The sequence below is a fragment of the Mercenaria mercenaria genome, chromosome 3, assembly GCF_021730395.1.
Source record: "Mercenaria mercenaria strain notata chromosome 3, MADL_Memer_1, whole genome shotgun sequence".
NCBI classification, from domain to species: Eukaryota; Metazoa; Mollusca; class Bivalvia; order Venerida; family Veneridae; genus Mercenaria; species Mercenaria mercenaria.
In genome coordinates, this window is record NC_069363.1 from 94493653 (window position 1) to 94516879 (window position 23227).

General features: G+C 36.7%; 1 protein-coding gene across 4 annotated transcripts in view; it reads left to right on the plus strand.

Moving 5' to 3' along the window:
- LOC123523990 (uncharacterized) overlaps positions 1–17234 on the plus strand; it is a 50054-nt gene extending 32820 nt beyond the window's left edge. For all 4 annotated transcript variants that reach the window (XM_045301837.2, XM_045301836.2, XM_053539349.1 and 1 more), the window contains 8 exons: positions 3100–3227; positions 4888–5056; positions 6074–6229; positions 6704–6853; positions 7505–7592; positions 9885–9972; positions 10726–10773; positions 14101–17234. In XM_045301837.2, coding sequence (XP_045157772.2) covers positions 3100–3227; positions 4888–5056; positions 6074–6229; positions 6704–6853; positions 7505–7592; positions 9885–9972; positions 10726–10746 — 800 coding nt within the window. In that variant the 3' untranslated portion in view covers positions 10747–10773; positions 14101–17234. The remainder of the gene's footprint in view (positions 1–3099; positions 3228–4887; positions 5057–6073; positions 6230–6703; positions 6854–7504; positions 7593–9884; positions 9973–10725; positions 10774–14100) is intronic.
- The last annotated feature ends 5993 nt before the right edge of the window (positions 17235–23227 follow it).

Consider the following 23227-nt stretch of genomic DNA (forward strand, 5'->3'; position numbering starts at 1 on the left):
CTTGTTGCGTTGCAAATAGGTTGTTAGTCTCCATGTACCACTTCAGGCGTGCATTCACAATCCTCTCCATGGTCTTTCCAACACAGCTGGTTAGGCTGATTGGGCGGTAGCTTGCAGCCTTCTTTGGATCCTTCCCTTTCTTGTGGATGGGGATCATGACTGCCTCTTTCCATATCTGTGGAAGCAGTCCTTGTGTCAAGCTGTAGTTGTAAATTTCCAGGAGTTTGCAAATCGCTTCAGTGCCTAGATGGGTCAACATTTTATTTGTGATTTGTGACTGCATCTGGTCAAGGAGACTTCTTTGTCTTCAACTGCCTAAGCGCTGTCTGTAGCTCATGCAGTTTAAGACCCTGCTTCATGCATTCTGGTGTCACTTGCCTTTCCCTTTTTTCTCTTCGGTTCCTTTCTTCTGTGATGGGGATTGAACATCTTTGTTTAGAGGCCAAATGTTTGCGCTGTTTACCTCACAGTTCACCATTCTCTTCCAAAGTTACTGAGCCTCTTCTGTTTCTTCATCGATCAGCTGTCTCGTCGATCTCCACAGCTTTTGGCCATCTCGCTCTAGGTTGAGCGAGGCTGTTTTGTTTCTCCAGCTCTTCCTCTGTGCTTCCCGTTTGTGCCTGAGGAATTTGGCCTTGGCTTGCTGTAGAGAGAGGTTATTTTCTTGTGAGGGATTGTTTTCTGCTTCCTCCCTGGCTTCTGATAACTTTGCCTGTAGATTCTCCAACTCATCACTCCAGTATGGCTTATAGTCCTTTCTTGCTTCCCTTTGAATGGCGCTGTAAGCAGCCTTAAGTATACTGGCGTTGAAGTCTTTGACAACCCGGTTGATGTCTCTACCTTCCACTCTGATGTCTTTACAGAGCTCATCACTCAGACTTTGGTAAAAGGTCCACCTGGCCTTCTTGTAGTTCCACCTGGGGATGTTAGGTGAAGTAGAGGCTATACGGTCCATAGTAAGTTGAACTGGGCGATGGTCGCTACCTCCTAGTTGTTCATTGACTTCCCGCTTGACATGTCCATGTATGTCATCAGTACATAAAGTAAGATCAGGGGTTGATGTTGTTCGCCAGCTTCTGGAGTAAAAAGTTGGGGGATCATCTGGCTTGTTGATGAGGTTTAGCTTGTTATCATCTTGCCAGGTCTCCATTTCCTCTCCACGTTTATCCAGGTGGTCATATCCCCAGCTTTGTGAGTGACTGTTAAAGTCTCCTACAATGATGAACCTGGTTTCATCAGGTGTAACTTTGTCAAGGGACAGAGCTTTGTCACTTGGAGAGTATATGTTCACAAATTTCAAACTGAAATCGTTCTTTCTGAGGCTCAGAACTTGGAACTCGGAGTCATCCATATGCGTGTTGGTCTGGACAGCGCTGATGTTGTTCCTGACCAATGTCATGATGCCTCCTTTTCGTCTGCCAATTCTGTCACAGAATGTCTATGGCTGTAGGTGAGTTTCCTGAATGCAACAGACATTGATGTCTTTCTCATGGATGATATGCTCAAGTTCATCTTTCTTGTTGAAGACACCCTCCGCATTCCAATGCATCAGCCTGAAAGGTTGATGCGGATTGGTTTTCTTCTCCTTGGTATGTTCCTCCTTCTTCTCTTTGCATGTTGTGGATTGAAGGAGGGACCCCCAGTAGATGTGGGTGGACTCTGTCGAGGCTCAGAGCCCGGCACTGAATACCCCTGGAGGGCCCTCAGAGATTCAGCACCACGTTGTTGAATACCGGATGGCTGTGTAGACATAGCGATATTTGCATGGTGCTGTGGTTTGTTAAGAGAGTGCCAATGGCCCAGCACCTCTGTCTTCAACTCTCTAGGTTTCTTTCGGAGTTACCTCACCCTTAGTTCCGAGTTAAAACCTTATCCTGGGAACACAGGAGCTATTTGTCCCATAGCTGGGGGTCTGTTCATAGGCATCAGGGCGTGTCCACACACCGGTGGGCCTTGCATGCCACATGTCTGGGGGCAGACCTCCTCCAAGTCCCCTGCAGTTCTGCCTGAGGCCGCAAGGTGCTCAGTTACCGTGTGGCGCCAACTCGGAGGCTGCAAAAGGGCTTGTCTGCAGAGAGGCTATGTACTGGCAGGGAAGACTTACGCACTCGGCTCCTTTTTCACCAGAAGGCTAGCCAGCGGTGGAGGCTGAAAGCGGAAGGTGACAAGCACACAACACACAGCACTTGACGCATCAGCAGATCAATTGCCACACGTATACATTGTTCATTCCCACAAATCAACATGTTCTATACAGGCATCTGTTTTACAGGCATTTGTTTTATCCATATTTGATTTCAGCTACTCATGACATTCTATGTAGGCCTTTGTTGTATCCATATTTAATTTCAATTACTCATTACGTTCTATGTAGGCATCTGTAGTAAATATAGTTTATTTCCACAAATCAGCATCTGTAGGCACTGGTTGTATCCATATTTTATTTCAACTACTCATGACGTTCTATGTAAGCATCTTTTACATCTTTTGTATCCATTATTGATTTTGAGTATTCAAGACATTTTATGTAGGTATCTGTCGTAGCCTATGATGATGTTGATTGTTCAAGACTTCTGTATACTAGTTGGTATGTGACATATATCTATAACTGATTTCAACTATTTAAGACATTCTATAGGCATCTGTTGCACTAACTAAATGAAGAAAATAGTTTGTGGAAATTTCAGGACTTATATTTTAACAGATTGAAAACAAAAGATCGGAACTATTGAACAAATAATTCACATAACAATTTTTAACTTTTTCACACCGCCAAATAGTGGAACATACTATAATGAAACGTTATGTTTGTCTCGGTCAGAAATGCTTTTTCTGTCAGCTGTAGCTTTTAAAGGAATTGAAATGTAAAGCATGATGAAAAGTGTTGCACTTACGAGACATGTCAGACTCTGCTCTTAAAAGTCCACGGCAGTAGCAAGGACACCTATCCTAATTGAGCCGCACCATGAGAAAACCAGCATAGTGCATTCTGCAGTCTGGTCTGGATTCATGCTGGTCGCAAATGCACTATGTTGGTTTTCTCATGGTGCGGCTCAATTCTAAACGTGTGTCATGTGTGTCATTTCTGCTGTTTTTTAGGAATAGTCCAGCCACACTTCATAGTTGAGGTTGCCAATATCTCAAATGTGTCTGTGAGTTGGACAGAAGCAGAAAAGGCCACTGGTTACATGGTTGCCTGGTGTAGAAACAAAAATGGAAAATGTGAGGTGAGTATTTAATATGGCTGCCACATGAAATGGGTGAGACATAATGATTTAGCGATGTCTGTCAGTCTGTGTGTCGAAAGGTTTGTCCCGGCATTCCTCTGCACCACGGGATACCACATCGATAGTGGGTGATTGCATTCAACACATCAGCTACACCACAATAAGAGTTGATTATTATATGAAGCGATACGCCTATATAATTACACATAATCCGTTAAAACATGTAATCTTAATTCAGTTGGTTATTGAAAGCTGATTCATAAGTCAGAGTGAGTGTCTATGGCGGCCTTGAGTTATCAACTTTCATGATGATTTGGCCACTTTTGACGGTTATGGTTCAGTGATTTTCCCTGGAGTCGTTACGTTTTTGGCGGAGGGATATAGTTTTTGCATTATCTGTCCGTTTCTATCTATGACATGACATTAAATAAAATATGGTAGAAATATAAACTGCTGTTGTAAATTACAATCCTGCAAGTTTGGATCAAATTACATGAGTAAGACAAAATTTATCACCCATTGTACATGTATGTATATTTAGTGTTTCATTCAATTTTCTGGTCGTCTTAAGTTGTATCTCAGACATGATTGGAAGAATTTCAATGTATCGGCGTAATAATGTTAATTGTACTCGAGAAATCTTGCCTTGCAAAATTCAGTGAAATTGCTTTCAGGAACACAAAGTCTTAACTCTTATTTATATAATGCATACTATATAGAGAATCCCTTTCCATTTTTGCTATGGGATATTGTGACCGGGCTAAGTACTTGTATAGCTTTATTGGAACCTAAAATGTGTATGGTGTGCATTCTAGTCACTTCGGTCAAGGGCAGGGTAGCTGTTACTAAAAATAAAAACAAAAATCTAATCAATCCCGGCGCCGTAATTGAAGTTATTGTTGTGACGTGAGCGAATGGCTTCAGAGATGTATGAAAATCTCTGAAACCTCCGATATTGTTTGATTACTCTCGTAAGTGTACAATATTTGAAGACTGTCAAGTGTAGATGTACTCTGATGTTCTTTCTTGAGCACGCTCGCTAGATTGCGAGCAGCCTTTGTTCCGTTCATATTTTCAGGTGTCCCTGGGTTTTTGGCGTTTCATTCCTGCTGTTTATTTTATATATAGGGGGTATTTTTAAAAGATTCCTGTTATGTATCACAGGTATTTATCAGCTGAATAGCTTTTGGCGGAGTTATTCCCCCTTAAACATTATGTTAAGCAATCTATCTGACTACTGCCTTTAACAAGAGGGGGCTTTGATGAATTTCATGAAAATATTTACTCTATTCTGTATGTTTTTAGGAAGTAACTTCTGGCAGAGTTATAGATCAATGAAATCTTGAAAATGTAAGTCTTATCCTGATTCTTTGGAATAGATTTCAAAAGAGTAGGATATAGGTTTATTATCAAGCGAGAGTTTGCAGCATTTCCAGAATTTACATGCTTTCTGTTTGTGTGTTCAATACCATGTCCAAAAGGCATAGTGGATTTCAGTCCCGCTATGAAGTTTTTGTACCTAGTTTTGTTCTGCATTTCTCACAATATACTGTTGCCAGATATTGAATATTTATATATCCTTCTATTTAAATATTCAAAGTGTTGTAGGAATTAACAGTCTCTCATTTTGTTAAGAATATTAATATTGGTGTTCTTACAGAATAGAAACTACGTTGATTGGCAAAGATTCTCTTCGGCCACGACAAAAGCTGTTCTTCAGATAAATCCAGAAAACTCACCACAAGATTTTCTGTATGGTGTAAGTGTGTTAACAGAGCAAGGCAGCAGTGGTGTAGAGTGGCAAGATTGTGTTTACCTTAAAAATGCTTGTAAGATTTATTTTCCATCGCCAGTCTTTTTCACTGACCCCAACAATAATATATCCATTGCCTTTGATGTTTGCTGACCTTATCAATAATATATCCATTGGCTGTTTTGTTTACTAACCCTAACAATAATATATCCATTGCCTGTTTGCTCAATGGCCCCAACAATAATATATTCATTGCCTTTTTTGTTTACTGGCCTCAACAATAATATGTACATTGCCTTTCATGTTCACTGATCTAATCAATAACATATGCATTGCCTGTTTTGTTTACTGACCCTAGCAATAATATATCCATTGTTTTTTTTGTTTACTGACTCCAATAATACTTATTCATTGTCAGTCTTGTTCACTGACCCCAACAATAATATATCCATTGCCTAATTTCCTCACTGGCCCAAACAATAATATATCCGTTGCCTTTCTTTTTCACTGACCTAATCAATAATATATCAATTGTCTGTTTTGTTTACCGACCTTAACAATAATATATCCGTTGCCTTTCTTGTTCACTGACACTGGCCTCAACAATAATATATCCAGTCAGTGTCTGTTTTGTTAACTAAACCTAGCAATAACACATCCATTGCTTTTTTGTTCACTAGCCCCAACAACAATATATCCATTACCAGTCGTCTTCAGTGACCCCAATAATAATATATCCATTGCCTTTTTTGTTCACTGACCTTATCAATAATGTATCCATTGCCTGTTTTTGTTCACTTAGCCCAACAATACATTCATTGTCTATTATATTCACAGACCCCCATATCGATATGTTCATAGCATTTCTTGTTACAAGATCCTAACAATAATACATTTACTGCCTTTGACAGACTACAAGAATTATATATCTTTTGTCTTTTGTGTTCAGTGACCCCAACAAAGATAAGATTTTCAGTGCCTTTTTTATGTCCATGAGCCCCAACAGTAATAAATCAGTTGCTTTTCTTGTTTATTGACTCCAACAATAACATATCATTTCTTGTTCACTAGTCGTTTTTTTTTTTGTTTTCAGATCCAAAGAGGGAGCCTCAGAATGTGGTTGTATCCACAGGCCCTGAGGATAACACGCTGGTAGTCACATGGGATAAACTGACATGTAAATCAGATGAGCCATATATAGCCATGTACAATGTGCAATATAACCAATTGCATGAAGAAAACCAGCAATGTAAGACTACAAACTTATATTTTATGTTTCCTTGTCTTATAAATTTCGTTTAAGGGATCAAGAAAAACCTTCCTGTTAAGTTTAAGTAACTGACTAAAAGTTAATTGACCATTACAATGGCGGGACTCTGGCCAAGGAATGAAGATCGCTGACTTCCATTTACTTGTCCCTTACTAATGTGGGTACAAAAACTTGCTTGGCAGAAATTTTCATGTGAGGATGTTGTTGCTTCTCCCCAGATGCGTATTTATGCCTGAATGCACTCGCTTTCTTCCTCTGCCATCAAAAGTTGTAAAGTAACCATATGACTAAAGTTGTGTTCATTTGACTATAAACCCAAGAAAAACAAAAAACATTACACTGTTGGTTCTTGCATCACTAGAGCCAGGTTCTTCCTTATGAACTAAAAGTGATTGGATGAAAACTTCAGATTTGAGCCAGTAAATGTAACAATAGTGGTTGTTTTGACTTCAGCCCTAAATGTCACAGCATCTGGAGAAGCAAGGGTCGTGTTGAAAGACTTGGAGGACAAGCAAGTTTACATTGTAACAGTGAGAGGCATTACAAAAGACGGTCATTATGGACCAAAGAGTCAACCTCAGAAAGGCATACCAGTAAATAACAGTATGTTTAGCCGATATATATTGTTCTTTTTTGTTAGTGAAATGTGAGGCTGTGATTTCCATATGCCTTTGAAAATCCATATTAAATAGTTATACAATGCTGCTAATTTAGGCAAGGGAACGAAGAATTTTGGCTGTTATTAAAGTATACATAAAAGCAGAATGTCCAAATGTTTTCAGTCCCAAATGACAACTTGATAACCGTAGTTCTGATGACATGATGTGTTTGCACAAAATGGAATGGAATTTTGTTTTAAGAGGAAGTCAAATTATTTTGCATTAGATTTGTTGTTCCTGATATGGGACGATATTTCTACAAAGCTACTACATTTTTTTTGTATCAGGGATTTTTTAGAGTTATTGTCCTTTTTTGACTTTGTACATTTACATTGTGTACTTTTTATATCAGGGATTTTTTAGAGTTATGACCCTTTTTTACTTTGTTCATTTACATTGTGTACTTAAGTAGATCAACTTCTACATTTTCTCCCCAATTACAATGAAACTTGGTAATCACCATGTACATGTTGTCTGGAGTTTCATGTTTAATTTATTTCTTACTTATACTCCTTTTTGAGACTTTCTAAATCTATTATTCTATTAAGCATTTTGGGGGTCTCGTAAAGTTTTGACATCTTTCTTCCCATTTCAGGTTTAAAGACAGGCGAAGTTGTGGGTATTGCCATCAGTGTTCTGATAGTCGTAATACTGGCCGGAGTTGGATGTTTCTGTGTGATAAGGTACTCTACTGTTGTATAACTTACCTTTACAGAAAGATAGGGTCATACATGGACTTTATAGCAGAACTGAGTACCATAGGTTTAGAATTTAGCTTTAGTTGCTGTTCACCTGACACCTTCATTGCAACACACTTAATAACTAGTTGCAGTATTCAAGTGTTGTGTAGGAAGAGCTTGCACTGGCAGTACTACCTGGTTTCCGTATACTACTGCCCGACATGTAGACAGTACATGCACCAACAGTTATACATTTATACCTGGTCTCAATGTACAGCGGCTTTTGTAGGCAGTACTTGCACCAACAGTTATATATTTATACCTCGTTTCAATATACCACTGACTGTGCAGGCAGTACGTTCACCAACAGTCATACATTTATACTTGGTTTTAATGTACAATTGTCTGTGTAGGCAGTACTTGTGCCAACAGTTACCCGAGGTTTCAGTATACAACTGCCTGTGTTGGCAGTACTTGCACCAACAGTTGTACATTTATATCTGGTTTCAGTATACACTTGTCTGTGTTGGCAGTACATGCACCAACAGTTGTACATTTATATCTGGTTTCAGTATACTCTTGTCTGTGTAGGCAGTACATGCACCAACAGTTGTACATTTATATCTGGTTTCAGTATACACCTGTCTGTGTAGGCAGTACTTGCACCAACAGTTGTACATTTATATCTGGTTTCAGTATACACCTGTCTGTGTAGGCAGTACTTGCACCAACAGTTGTACATTTATATCTGGTTTCAGTATACACCTGTCTGTGTAGGCAGTACTTGCACCAACAGTTGTATATAACACCTGTCTGTGTAGGCAGTACATGCACCAACAGTTGTACATTTATATCTGGTTTCAGTATACAACTGCCTGTGTATTATCAATAGTCTTCACAGGCAGGAATAATGCAAAATGAACTACAAGCAAATGAAGTATGATTTCTAGAAAGTCATACATAGAATGTTTATTTTTCAGGATTTTGATGAATTGAAGATACAGTCAAATTAAATTTTCACCGTCTGAAACAATGCAGTTATCATAATAAAATTTCACTTCTATGGAAATACGATTGCGAATGCACAGAACATGAAATAAAGCTGATCGATAGTTATTATTATATAAGAAAGACATCAATATAAACAAAACAAAGAATATGAAAACATACAACAGAAGTCTATCTACTAGAAGGATTTTCATTAAACTAGTATCAATTGTTAATCTGAATCAGACGACTTGCAGGGTAAGCAACCCAGGTCACTAGGTCCAAGAGCATGGTCACACTTGGAGACCAAAGGTCTTTATCACAACATTTTTCATGCATCAGGTCTGCCTATTTAGGTATTTACCTATATCACGTATAGTCATAGCACTAGTTGACCAATCAAACATACTTATTTAAACAATGATCACTCCTTATCCAAGTCTGTGACTCAGCCTTGAGATAAAGGGATCCGGCCTCACGTTTAGCATTATTTTCAATACTCCCTTAGAGAAAGAGGGATCAGACCGCATTTTGGGCACTGTACTGCTTTGGCACTATGTACAGTGTTTCCTTACCTTGAGATATAGGGACTGCACTTCGCTCCTTACCTGAAGATATAGGGATAGTATTTCAATTTGGGCGCTGTGTTCAATGCTTCATTACGAGGAGATACAGGGATCTAACTTCGCTTTGAGAACAAATTGCGATGTTTCGTTTCTAGTTGATAGAAAGATTGAACTTCGCTTTAGGCTCTTTGTACAATAACTTTTTACCTGAAGATACATGGATAGAATTTCGCTTTGGGTGGCATTGTGTACAATGCTTCTTTACCTGAAGATACAGTAAAATGAACTTTTGGCACTTTTTTACAATGCTTCTTACCTGGTGATATAGGGATCGAATATCACTTTAGGTAAATTTGTGCAATGCTTCCTTACCTGGAGATACAGGGATAGACCTCAAATTAAGGCACTTCTTTGCAAGAAAACACTACATGCTTTTCTAGGAAGTGCACATACTTGTAGATGCTCCTCAAAAACCTATAAAGACTCGGTTATGATAAACCCTTAGGTTGCTGGCGGCAAGTGATTTGCCTTTTACTACCAGTCCACCACGCCTGCACATCCGTCATGGTCTGCAATGTTCGCTATTCAGCAAGTAAATTTTCAGTTAACACCCCTTTGAATGATAAGTGGTGCTGCCCAGATTGAATGATGGACCAGTCCATTTTAGAAATTTAGCAGGGATTTAGCAGGTTAACAAAGAATATTTTTGTATGTAATAAGGTAAATATTTTCGTTATTGTAGAAAGTGTAAAAAGAAAGCAGACGAGGCTAAAAATAGTTTAGCAAATATAACTATCCCAGACGACATAGCCCTTACACCGGATGATGCAGTAAGTATTTAATTGTTTTACTTACGCCCCTCAAAATCCTGTGTGTGGGGAGGAATATAGATTCGTTTTTAGAGCTAGCTGTGTACTAAAAGTAAAGAAATTTAAACTCGGAATTGGTTCAGACGTTCACAGAATATTAGGAACACTGTTAAAGAATTGTTAATTTCTAAAATTCTACATGATAAATAGATTTCCCTAAAATAGTGTTTACTCCAACCGCCCCACCCTTGTTCTGTATTTTGCATGTGATTAAATGTGTTTGTTGGAATTTTGAAGCACCCCGTCTACAATATTTTTCCATTATAGCTTCTTTTTGTTGTGGGCCTTTTTGCGATGCATAGCTCTATGGCTGCGTTTGTTCTCTGTGCTTCCTGGAAATTTACCCTTCCCATTTATCATTTCTAATGTTCCCAACAAAATTGTTGATAAAGGCAGAAACTTGAAAAACTGCTGTTTTATATCAACCTGAATCTGTTGAATTTGTATGACATGAGATAAATGTAACAAAATGGTATTTCAGTTGACTTCCCGAACACATTCTACAGAGTTTTAGCAAAATTACTGCGAATGTGGCCGTGGTACAATAACGTATTGCTGAATACACCAAAAAATGTTTGTAACGTTGGAAGTGCATTTTGATATTTTATACCAATTAATTGTCATGCAGCAATATATCAAAGGTTCCTTTAAAATTTAGCATAGCGTATAAAGCATATTTTGATTTGTAAAGTTTTTAGAATTTTTTTATTACAGGTGGAAGACGGAGGAATGTAGGGATCATTAATGCAATCTGTAAATAGTGTAAGTAATGAGCTAAACATGCATGTCCTTCTTGTACTTATCTGAGAATTATCATAATTTCTTGTCAACAGTTAAATAAGCAATCATGTTTTAGTGTAGATAATTCAATAAACTTGAACATATACACACGGATACCTTGTGCACATTGGACTAATATCAATGATTGGTTTAAAAACAAAGAAAATCTCCTATATAAGTGACCCCCCCCCCTCCACCCCTCCCCCTTAATACCAGATATCTTAATTCCCAATAAACAAGATCCTGTGTTTTGCATTTTATTGATTGAAATGCAGCTTTTTCTCAGAATATAAACAAAAGGTTTTTTTAAATGTTGATATAGTAATTGTAATTTCTCAGTCATTGACCAATTAAATTTAATTTTATAACTTTTACACCAAAGCAATTCCCGCCCTTTCAGGAAACTCTTACCTTTAATAAAAAAAATAATTATAATAATAAATGATTGTATCTAAAACTGAATACGAGAAATGACAAGTATTTGTTTTCAATTATTATGATTATTTTATCTATGTAACAAAACAAAACCAGAAAATTTGATCATTGCTGGATTTTATTAGAAATTAGAGAAGCATTCAGTTGCATTTTTAATAAATTTTATTGTGATAAAACTTGATTTATTAGAAAATAAAAATACTGTTGTATTATATCACTTTGTTTCTTTAGCCCTTATTTAATCAGGCTTTCTAAACTCGTTATAAAGGTGAAACTGGTTTGCTATAAAGGTCAGAAATATCACATGCAATCTATGTACTGCACAGTAGCTATACAGTAGCTTATTATGATAAACAAAAGCTAGTCTGTCAATGGTCCAGTCTTGTATATTGGCCCTTACCGCCAGTGCGCAGATCGTATCGTTCCCATAGGCCACATACCTCGCATATCAGAATCAGTGTCTTTAAAAATACAGAACAGTACAAGCTAGATTTGTACAGCTTTATTAAAACCATTCAGCAGACTTACCCTCTATGCTAGAGACATTTTATCAGAGAATAGTTGAGAATGCTGACTCAATTTAATTACTAGTTCCCCACCACTGCAGTTTAATGCAATACTTGGATTGTAGACTTAAACTTAAAGAAAAAGGGGTATGAAGGATCCTTTTCCATCATTTATATCTGTAATGTCGTAATAATTCTTGAACTGTATCAGTAAGACTTAAAACCTAACAAAATAAGGAAGTGTATACCTGCCCAGTAACCAGACACCTAATCTTCATTCCAGTTATCGGTAAGGGTAAATAAAATCTGAAAAGTAGATCCCTCGGAAGCACCGAAAACAAGGCAAACAGTGAAAATTGCAGACTCGGTTTGATTGAGTCTGTTAATGAGCAGTAATGGAAAATGCAACACTGCCCACGCCCCCTAGCACCGGCTTAAGCAGTATTCAATCTTCAATCCTAAATGAGTTGAAATCAATGATCCCGAAGGACCAGAAAAGCATAGCCTGACCCCTTTGGGTTTTCATGGTGTATGGTATTCAATTTGTTCAGGAATATATAACATATATATAATGATATAAAATAACAAATTAATTTCATTTAGTATACGGTATTACATTTGCTCATAATTTAAGTATTTTTAAGAAATATCAAACTAAATTCAGATCTCCTTGACAGTAGTTAAACGGCTGTATTTCAAGGGGTAAAAATTGAATTGTCACATATATCCTTATTAATGGGTAAACAAGTTGTCAGATATGTAATCACATTTATACAAGCTTAATAGTATTAATAGACAAAATAAATTATTTTTGAATAATATTTATAATATTTATTTAAATAATAGGTTATTTGCTTATTACATAAACAGCATATTAATTAAAAAATATTTTATGATCATGTGTAATGCATTTCATAAGCATGTTACAAGAGGATTTTCTAACCTTTTTCTTTACTTTTTGTGTTTCAACTCTTACAAAACAATGTTTCTTCTTCACCATCGTCTTCAATCGAATTGGAATAGGTGGTCTATAAATATGTGTCTTTGATTTATACAAAAGTATGCATCTCTTCCTTTTTAATCCTCCGCCACTAGTGGTTGCGGCGGTGGGGGGGTTATAGGAATGGTCTTCGTCCGTCTGTCCTTCCGTCTGTTCGTAACATTTTGTGTCCGCTCTGTATCTCCGATGTGCAATGTGCAGAACTTATGAGTCAGCGATGTCGACTCAAGGTCAAGGTCACAACTTAAAGCCAAAGGTTTGAGCCTTCCATTTTGTGTCCACTTTTTATCTCCTAAATCACTAGAAGTATAATCATGATACTTGAAACTTGGGTCAAATGATCACCTCTTCAAGACGATGTGTAGAACTCATGATTCAGCCATGTCGGCTCAAGGTCAAGGTCACAACTTAATTTCAAATGTTTGAGCCCTCCATTTTGTGTCCTGTCTGTATCTCTTAAACCCCTTGAAGGATTTGCTTGAACCTTGGGTCAAATGATTACCTGATCAAGAGGATATGCTTGTGATTCAGCCATGTCTGCTCAAGATCAAGGTCACAACTTTCGGTCAAATGTTTGAGCCTTCCATTTTGTGTCCACTCTGTATCTCCTAAACCCCTTGAAAGATTTTCTTGAAACTTCAAATGATCACTTCATCAAGACAATAGGCAGATCTCATGATTCAGCCATGTCTGTTCAAGGTCAAGGTCACAACTCACGGTCAAATGTTTGAGCCTTCCATTTTGTGTCCGCTCTGTATCTCCTAAACCCATTGAAGGATTTTCACTATAAGTGGGTCAAACGATCACCTCATCAAGACAATATGCAGAACTCATAAGTCAGCCTTGTCATCTTAAGCTCAAGGTGACAACTCAAGGTCAAAAGTTTGAACCTTCCATTTTGTGTCCTCTCTGTATCTCCTAAACCCCTTGAAGAATTTTTAAACGCATTTATGTCTACATACATGGACTATAAAACATAATTAACAACATCAATACTTCCACTCAATACCATCAATCCTTTCACTATCCATAACAGCGGCGGGTGATACAGCTTCCGGATCATTGATTTCAACTCATTTAGATTTGAAGATTGAATACTGCTTAAGCCGGTGCTAGGGGGCGTGGGCAGTGTTGCTTTTTCCATTACTGCCCATGAACAGACTCAATCAAACCGAGTCTGCAATTTTCGCTATTTGCCTTGATCTCGGTGCTTCCGAGGGATCTACTTTCCAGATTTTATTTCAGACTGCCTACAATAGCAATATCTTTTCTTGTGTAATTAGACTAAAGTAAATAGAACTTTGATGAGCTATCTATGCTCATCATGACTCTCTCGTTTTAATGAAGACATGTGGTTTCGAATTTCAGGTTGAACGTCAGAATAGTAACGACAGTGGCTTTGCCCCGATGACACCACCGGTTGGCAAGCTTGTTAAGCCACCTAAATTTGTTGATGTATCTATGATGAACAACCCACGAACTCTGCCAAATGGCTCCTGTATCGCAGAATTTGAAAAAGGTCAGAGTCATGACACAGATCTTGGCTCTCCTGAACTTGAACTGGTTTCTTTGCATACTTCAGTTGATAACTTAGGCTTTGTTCCAACAGAGCAAGTAGTAGCTCAAGTTTGAGAAGAATAAAAACAATAGGACCAGTAGTGAAACGTTTGTGAAAAAAGTGGACAATGATGCATTCATTAATGAAACGTCTGTGAAAACGAGGGTAAAGAATAAATTTGGGGCTTCTGGTATAAGCGATTCTTATTCAAAAGCGACATTAGGTAGATCGGAAGAAAAGATGAATAATGATAATGGCCAAGATGTTGAAGAAATAAATGCCAACAATGATAATGAAATACCTGATTGTATGCCAGGTGATGAAGTCATTAATTCGAGTTTTAAAACAAGTAGTATTATTATACCAACGCTTTTAGCATTTCCTGAATGTTCATTTGATAATAGATCCTTTTCTGATCGGGAAAATGATAATACAACAGGTCATGTTGCAGATACATGTTTTGGGTCTTCACCTGACTATGTTAAAGCACAGTCGTCACATGATAATGTAAATGCTTTGTTTTCACCTGACTATTTTACGGCGCAAACACCTACCATCAGCACAGATATAAAAGCAGATAATTATCAAAGCAAATTACCTGGACAGGGGACTAAAAATAAAAGAAATAAAGATGATGAAAGTAAGTCGGATAAAGTCTTGACAGATGTTTCTTTCCAGCCTTTCCAGCCATTATCCAGTATTCCATGCCCCAGAAGTATGGATGAGAGTGATAATTCCAGTATTGAGGAAGAGACTGTTTCATCACCTACACATGCTGATGCATCATCTACTGTAAAGCCTCAGTCTGGTACAAGTCGAAGCGACTACATAAAAGTAACAAATAACAGTACACCTTCACATTCCATCCAACTCTTCGAAATCGTTATCACGGCCAGTAAATGAAAATGGTCAGGCCTCAGGTTATGTTACGACTACTGACATGCCAAACATGTCGGTAAAATGTGCTCCTCAGCAGCAGGCAAACTCAGCAATGTCACATTGTCTAACACTGGAACACCAGTGTAATAGAGGATACATGGAACCCTAGTCCAGATGTCATACGTTAATCCACACCAAAAGCCAGACCATCCACATGTTTCTGTATCAGAAAGTCAAACAAGCAAACAAAACTCTGATGTTTCCCTAGGTTATGTAACTTCTGTAACAAGCCCGAATATTTCAAAAATAACACAGTCCTCACTGAATTCTTAACCAATAAGTTCACAGGCATCATCTATTCTTCCTTCTAGTGAATGTAATTATTTTTAAAAAGATCCAAATATTAAGATTCTTACTCCATGTTCTGGTCAAACCAATATGACACTTCCTTCTGTTTACAATCATAAGTCTTCTAATGGTGTTACTGGTGACTGTACGGACCGGTCACTATCTTCTGAATCATGGATGGTAGCATTCAACAATGATCAGTCTGAAGAAAATATACCAGAAAGTGATACCAATAAAACAAATGAACCACAAAGATAAAATAATGTAACGACAAGTGAAATGCAATTACCAAATGGCTATGTAGATCATCAATTTATATCTCAGGGAAATTATTATAAAGGACAACCTGGCTCTGATAACAAAGATCAACCTTCTATTGGGATGAGAAATATTGAGAGAATAAAGGGAATGATCAAGGTAATAAGCAGGGATCAGACTCGGGTTTAAGCAGCTTAGAAAATGAGAGTCCGGAAACAAACAGAAAGTTGCAAAACGTACATACTGGATACGTCTCATGCGAGGTTGCAAAGTCAATGCAAAAATGATGATCTCAGTATGTTCATAAAACCTCCATGGCCAAGTGTTTAAACTCGCTGACTCCGAATCACTTGCTCCTCACCAACGCACTTGTGAGGAAGCCAGCCATTTGGTAAATGATAGGTCGGTGGTCTACCAAGGTGCCTACTATGGCTGAAATAATACCCCTTGGCGGGGACCTTAGGTATTCCTCTACCATCAAATGCTAGAAAGGCGCAATTTAAAGATGTGACTTCAAATCCAATAACACAGTACGCCGTAGATCATCGCAAAGAAAATATTACATCATCCTTACAGTCATACACAATGTTATACTGTAACACAAAACTTCTATTTCACACATACCCACATTAACAATGACCTTGTACCTTGCAATTAGACAGATATATACATGCGTTATTCACAAATACAGCAACACTTTGATATCCACGATTTATTTTGATATTTGACCAGGAGGAAGCTATAACCTGAAATGTAGTGAAACAGAAACAAATGCATTTGTAGTATTTAAGTTGCTCCTTGCTTTTTTCAAAATATTTATTTAATCACTGAAATTAAACCTTTGTCTGCTAATAACATTTGTATCAATAAGACACTTCTCACATTTTGTCGCCATTGTTAGCAAACAAAAACTGGTCATAGAAGTCTATGGTCAATTTACAATAGTACTTTGACAAATTTTACACATGGATATCTGTTTTCAAAAGTTTACCAAAGCGCGTCTTGGATTAAACAATTATGACAGTAAATGACAGGAACTGCTATATTTGACACTTATATGTCGAACACGCTCCTGTGGTAAATTCTGACTGACTACTGTCATCTTCCAACTAAACAAAGGGGCCTTCCTGGCCGCTGACTTGAGATCCCTTGTCCCATACTGCTGTCAGTTCGAAACCTTAGGCGGAATATCTATCTTTTTGGATTGCAGAAGGTCGGTGGTTCGATGCGTGTGCCTGACTATGCTTGCACAGAGGGACATGTGTGGTCTACATTCACCATCAAAAGCTGATAGAAGATTTAAGACCTAAAATTACGACATTGTGACTTGAAACCCATCGGAACAAAACTCAAATTAATAATTATGTATTAAAGTGATTACCCATGTTCCTTAAATATGATTTTCCCTTCAAACTGTTTCATCTAATAAGTGAATAACATGTATGTTTATGGTACTTTTGACAGTTGTTCATTTAAGAATTGATTGATAAATCCGGTTTAACGTAAAATAGCTTTTGACTATATATAAAGAAAAAGTACTTATTTTCATCAACATCTTGTGCCTTGTTTGATTCTTTCTATTTTTATGTATAGACAATATATATGTAAATAATATTGTAACATCAGACATTTTTGTTTATATACATTTATTCACATGCAATATTCTGCATGCATTATGCTTTCATTTGTAATGACATGACACATGTCAATTGCTGTGTTTAAAAATGATTTGTTTGATTTAAGGGGACGCATACTTTGAAATTAGAAAAAAGTGGGTGGGGTATTATAAAATTTACCTGCAAAAAAGTACAAGGTTTTGGTAAATGAAATGAATACTGTTTCAACTGTTATAAGTACACAAAGGATTGCTCACTAAAATAAAAATGAGAAAAACTGAAACAAGAAAGTTATTGTTGAATTACATAAGACTTCTTGTGTACATTCAAAGTCAACAATTAAGACTTTTTGGTGCGAAAATAATAGTGCTTCACTTTGTCCAAACATTTATCAATGTCCTACAGATTCTAATTTAAAGAAAGAATGTGAAATAAGTTCACTGTCTTGCTTTTCATTTGGCATATGTGAGCTAAAACACATTATTTAGTTTGTTTACAAAGTAGTGCATAAGAAAAGATACGGTGGTCAAGGAATGCCACATTACAAAACTAAAAGAGTATATTCCCTTAATACATTAAACATTTATCATTACAGAAGTCTAGTGGCTTACAATAAAGGCCTAGAAATGTTGCCATTATTAATTTTTAATTTGGTATTCATGAATTGCAATGCACTTAAATATCAAAACACATTCAACAAACTTTTGAAAATGTACTGTCTTAAAAATCCCTAAAATAAGGTATGAAATTTTGTTGAGAGGTCCAATCAATGTGTATATGTGCAAAAGCAACATTCTAATCTTGTTCACAGAAGTTACTAATACACAGCAGGAATGTCAATGATCAAAACTGGACGAATATACAGTTATCCTCATTTTAATGTCATTTATAATTTGTCCTTGAATTCTCCACCATACTTTTCATAACTCTGTTTGCACGAGTTGCACGAGAATGCTGTCATTCACGTAAAAAAATGGGGTCAAATAAGTTGTAAATGCAATATCATGTAAACGTAGTTAATGGATTATGCAGTTCAAGATAAACTTTATCTCATAACATAACGAACATGTATAATGTTGTAACAACAACTTTACTTACACTAATTTAAGTAGCAGTCGGTTTATAGGTGACTTTATCGATTCATTTTGTGTTTTGTTATTGTTGTCAAAAGTATAACGGAAGTGCCTCACAACTGAAGCGGAAACCAGTTTGATGCGCAAAGTAGTCCACTGTAGGTAATATTTTTTGACAAATGTCCACAGAAATTAATAATTTTCTAATATTAAAGAAGAATATCTGAATAGGATTCATTATTTGATAAGAAATTATAATCATCGACATGTTTTTTTTAAAAAGCGTACACGTGCTGACACCTAAGTTGTCTCCCGTTGTTTATTAGAGTTACCTTTCGTCCGGCGCAGTAATACATTTGCAGTGAATCGCCGAGAAGTCGTGGAAAAATTAAAAACCATGTAAACAAACTAAAATTAACCACCTTTTCAAGATGAATTTCAAGTGATCGGCATTATGCATTTAACCCGCCTGACCTGTGTAGCATCTTAGATATCTGTTCTAAGGTATTCATTGTGTAGAATGTCATGTTATGCCCTTGCAATGCTAATCCCACTCTGATTTTTTTGTTTACATTTTTTATCAATGAGAAATATGGCGTCCATCCCGAGATGAACTGACGTGGCGTTAAATTTTTACATGTTTAAGCAAACCTGGTGTGTTAGAAAGAAAATCTCATCCCTTCAACATTATTTGGAACACTGTTATTGTAAAAAACCTGTTTTTTTCCTTATACAAAAGCTTAATATTTTGTGTTGAATGTACTTTCACAAACACCTCTGTTTTCCTATTACATTCATAGTACCACATCCTTATCCACAAAATACTGAATATTACAGGTGTCCATCAGTATTATATCAGTTTAGGAATATGTTTTTTATTTTCCCACCATCGATTTCTTGAATATGCACCCCTTCCGCATTGCTGTATGAACTGTGAATGTAGCAATATGCGTCCCCTTAAATAGACAGGGGTTTGCAGTTTTTCTTTTGTTTTTCCAGCGTGGCATATTTTAAAATTATGTATGTGCGTTTAGATACCTAGTGTCCTGCGAATAAAACTTAATAATGACGCAAGTTTCATTTACCTTTTTCTACAATGGGGATTTTCATCGTAATATTATAATTATACATGTGATTCTCTTACATTTGAACACTGTATTTAATGAATGTTAACCAACCGAGTTAAGAGTTGAACTTGCGTTAACGGCAGCCTGCATTTAACAGGCATTTATGTAAGCAGATACTCAGCTAACTACCTATTTTTATACGCCCGAAGGGACGTATTATGTTATGACGCTGGTGTCCGTCTGTCCGTCCGTCCGTCCGTCTGTCCGTTAGCAATTTCGTGTCCGCTCTGTAACTCTTGAACCCCTTGAAGGATTTCAAGGAAACTTTACACAAATGTTCATCACACCGAGACGATGTGCAGAGTGCATGTTTTGGATGTCTCGCTTCAAGGTCAAGGTCACACTTAGGAGTCAAAGGTCATATCAGTTTGTTTCGTGTCCGCTCTGTAACTCTTGAACCCCTTGAAGGATTTCAAAGAAACTTGACACAAATGTTCACCACACCAAGACGACGTGCAGAGCGCATGTTCCGGATGACTTGCTTCAAGGTCAAGGTCACACTTAGGGGTCAAAATTCATATCAGTTTGTTTCGTGTCCGCTCTGTAACTCTTGAACTGCTGGAAGGATTTCAAAGAAACTTGGCAGAAATGTTTACCACATTGTAACAATGTGCAGAGCGCATGTACCGGATGACTCACTTCAAGGTCAAGGTCACACTTAAGGGTCAAAGGTAATATATGACTTTGCTTTGTGTATATTGCTCTGCATTGCAGTGCTCTTGTTTTTATTTGGCAGATCTCTTTTTTGTACTTACAATAATTTTTTTTTTGAATTACTTCCTTTTTATGTTACTATAAATAGCTTATTTTGAAACTTTTTTATTATTGGCCGTAGGGAAAAACCGAGACCACTTTTCTGTGGTACAACATAGATTGTACCTCCAATTTAAAGGTGTATTTTTACATACCTGTACCTGATAAGGATTTTTTTGTAGACTTTGAATTTTTTTCTCTGGACTTAGATTTGTTTTTTGAAGTTTTCCTTTTGTTGTTCCAGTCCTTTGGGGCTACAACAGTCAAGTTCTTAAAATTTTGCTCCCATCCTATGATGTAAGCCTTCGGGCGTATATTGCCCCGCTTGGCGGCGCTCTTGTTACTTTTTGATCCAGTTTGAACTCTCTTAAGCAGGTATTAAATATGTCTTTAGCAGCCATATTTTGACGTTGTTGTTTGTTTTTTGTTTTGTTTTTTTTTTTGGCTGGCTGCTTTATCCGTGTTTGACTTTAAGTAATATGTTGTATGTACCATACTCTCAAGAAACAATAGTTTTTAATATCTATTCATTTATACGTTGTGCTTTAATTCAATATAGTTTTTACAAAAATGTGCACACAATATGAATGGTGATGAGACATGTTTTTGTGATTTTTAGAGAATAGTGTGTTTTGGGATGATATAAGAGTACTTTTAAATGTGTACCTTGTAAAGAAAAATGTGTTTATATACTAACAGACAGATTTGAAGATGAACCTTCTGTCAAATTTAACTGCTGGTGATTGTAAATTTATATTTGAGGCCTTGCTCTTATTAGTCAAGTAATATGGATACTTGAATGGCAGTAAAAATATTTTTCTAGCATTTGGAATGATCTTCCAATCGTGCAACATCGGGTATTTCCGTATTCTCCGGTTAGTCTATTGCGTAGCATAAAAGTCGAGGTGATCAGATTGATGATCTTCCTGAATTTCTGCAGTCATTCGTTTGCATGCTATGATTATTGTATGGGAATTATCGGTTTTGTTGAAACTTTGTCATTTTGAGCACTATTCTAGGCACATTAGTTAGGTTATCTGCGTCCCTTAAAAACTGATATATTATTGAAGTGGCATTTACCAAACATGTATCCAACCAAAAAAACAGACAAGAAGGATACTAACGCGCTACAAATGTTCCGTTATTCGTACTGTAAAGGAATGTTTTTGTTTCATGAAATCTTTTGGTTTGGCCTTGAATCATAAGTCTATGTTATCTATCACAAACTGTGCCAAAGGATATGAAGATCCCTGTTATTATTACATTTTGAAGGTTAATACATTTAAAATTGAGAAAAAAAATGGAATCAACCAAATTACAAAGAAATCGTTATTGAAACACACACAAATATCTTGATTGTTTTAGACAGGTGATGGTTAAACTAAAAACTTTCTGGAAACGTTCTTTTTACCAAATTTAAGATTGGATAGTGTTGATCTTTAAATGTAGCTGATAGTCGTACCTTAACTCGTTTTCATGGACGCTTTGTACCAACCATTTTGACTATAATAAAGAACTTAAAGAACGAAAGAGGGAGATGAAATTCTGGCCAAAAGAACTTTGCTTATTAAATAATTGTTATGTCTGTGATGACTGAGCAACTTTGGCAGATTTTTTATCTGAGTCTGAATTTTCGTAAAGAAATCCAGACCTGATGCTTTGAATCAGTATTGTGTATTAAGATCAGTGTACATTTATTTCAAATTTGGTGATATATTTGTATCGATAGTATTTATTACTGCGGCAAAAATCAAAGTGCTGTTGTTGCTGTTTAGTAGTAGTTTTATAATTTAATGCATTATCGTTTTTCTTGATACGACATGCAATGCAATTTATACAGAACGTTAATTGTTGTGGCATGTGGAAGTAAAGAAAGAATTATGGACGCTTTATCACCTTTTAGAATATATATTAACATTACCTTTGGCCAAAGCGTTGAGTATGGTGTAGGAATGTGTTAAATTTGTCTGTCATATATATGTTATAAATATACTGTTTGATATGTTGATTTTTTATTAGTTTTGTATTTTGTAAGAGGTTTTGCAGTACTTTTAACAAATTGTTGCCTGCTGAGTTTTAATTTACCATGTGCATTTAGTACTATGTAAATTCTTATCGAGTTGATATAGTACGAAACGCTTCTTTATATATATAATTCAAAGTTAATAAAACACGAGAGTGGGTGTTTATAAGTTTCTTAAAAGAAAAACACTCACATTTTGTTTGTAAACGTTTATAGGGGTCATCCTGTATTTTAGTGTACAATGTAAAATATTTTTCATTAAGAAACTTTAGATGCAATTTTTATACGCCTGTCTCTGAAAGAACGGGGCGTAAATGTGAACACCCTTGACGGGCGGCTGGCGGCGGGCGGGCGGTCGGCGTCCAAAGCATGTCCGCTCTCTAATTCATTCATCCGATCTTCACTTAACTTGCTGAAAGTTTTTTTTTGGTAAAAAAATCTGGGCTAATTTATAACCCCCCCAAATTGTCCCAGGCATCTAGTTTTTCGCCATTGAAAAACTCAAAAAAACTATTTGGCAAATTTAGCCTTGTCCTCCCCCTGACCCAACATTTTTCATCCATCTTCACCAAACTTCTGACAATTTTTGGGGGAAATAAAATATCAGCCAAGTCCAATAAAAAACCCCACCCACCCGAGGCACTCCGGTTTAAAGGGGCCCTTAAAATTACTAAAAAAGGAAAAATTTAGTTTTGCCCGCTCTCGGAGTCGAGCATTTTTCATCCCGATCCCCCATCAAACTTGCAAAAATTTGTTTTGGGGCATAAATCTCGGCAAATTTCGATAACTCTCAATCGCCCCGGGAAACTCGGGGATTAGGGCCCCTGGAAAAAAGGCCAATTTTGGAATGACGGGCGAAA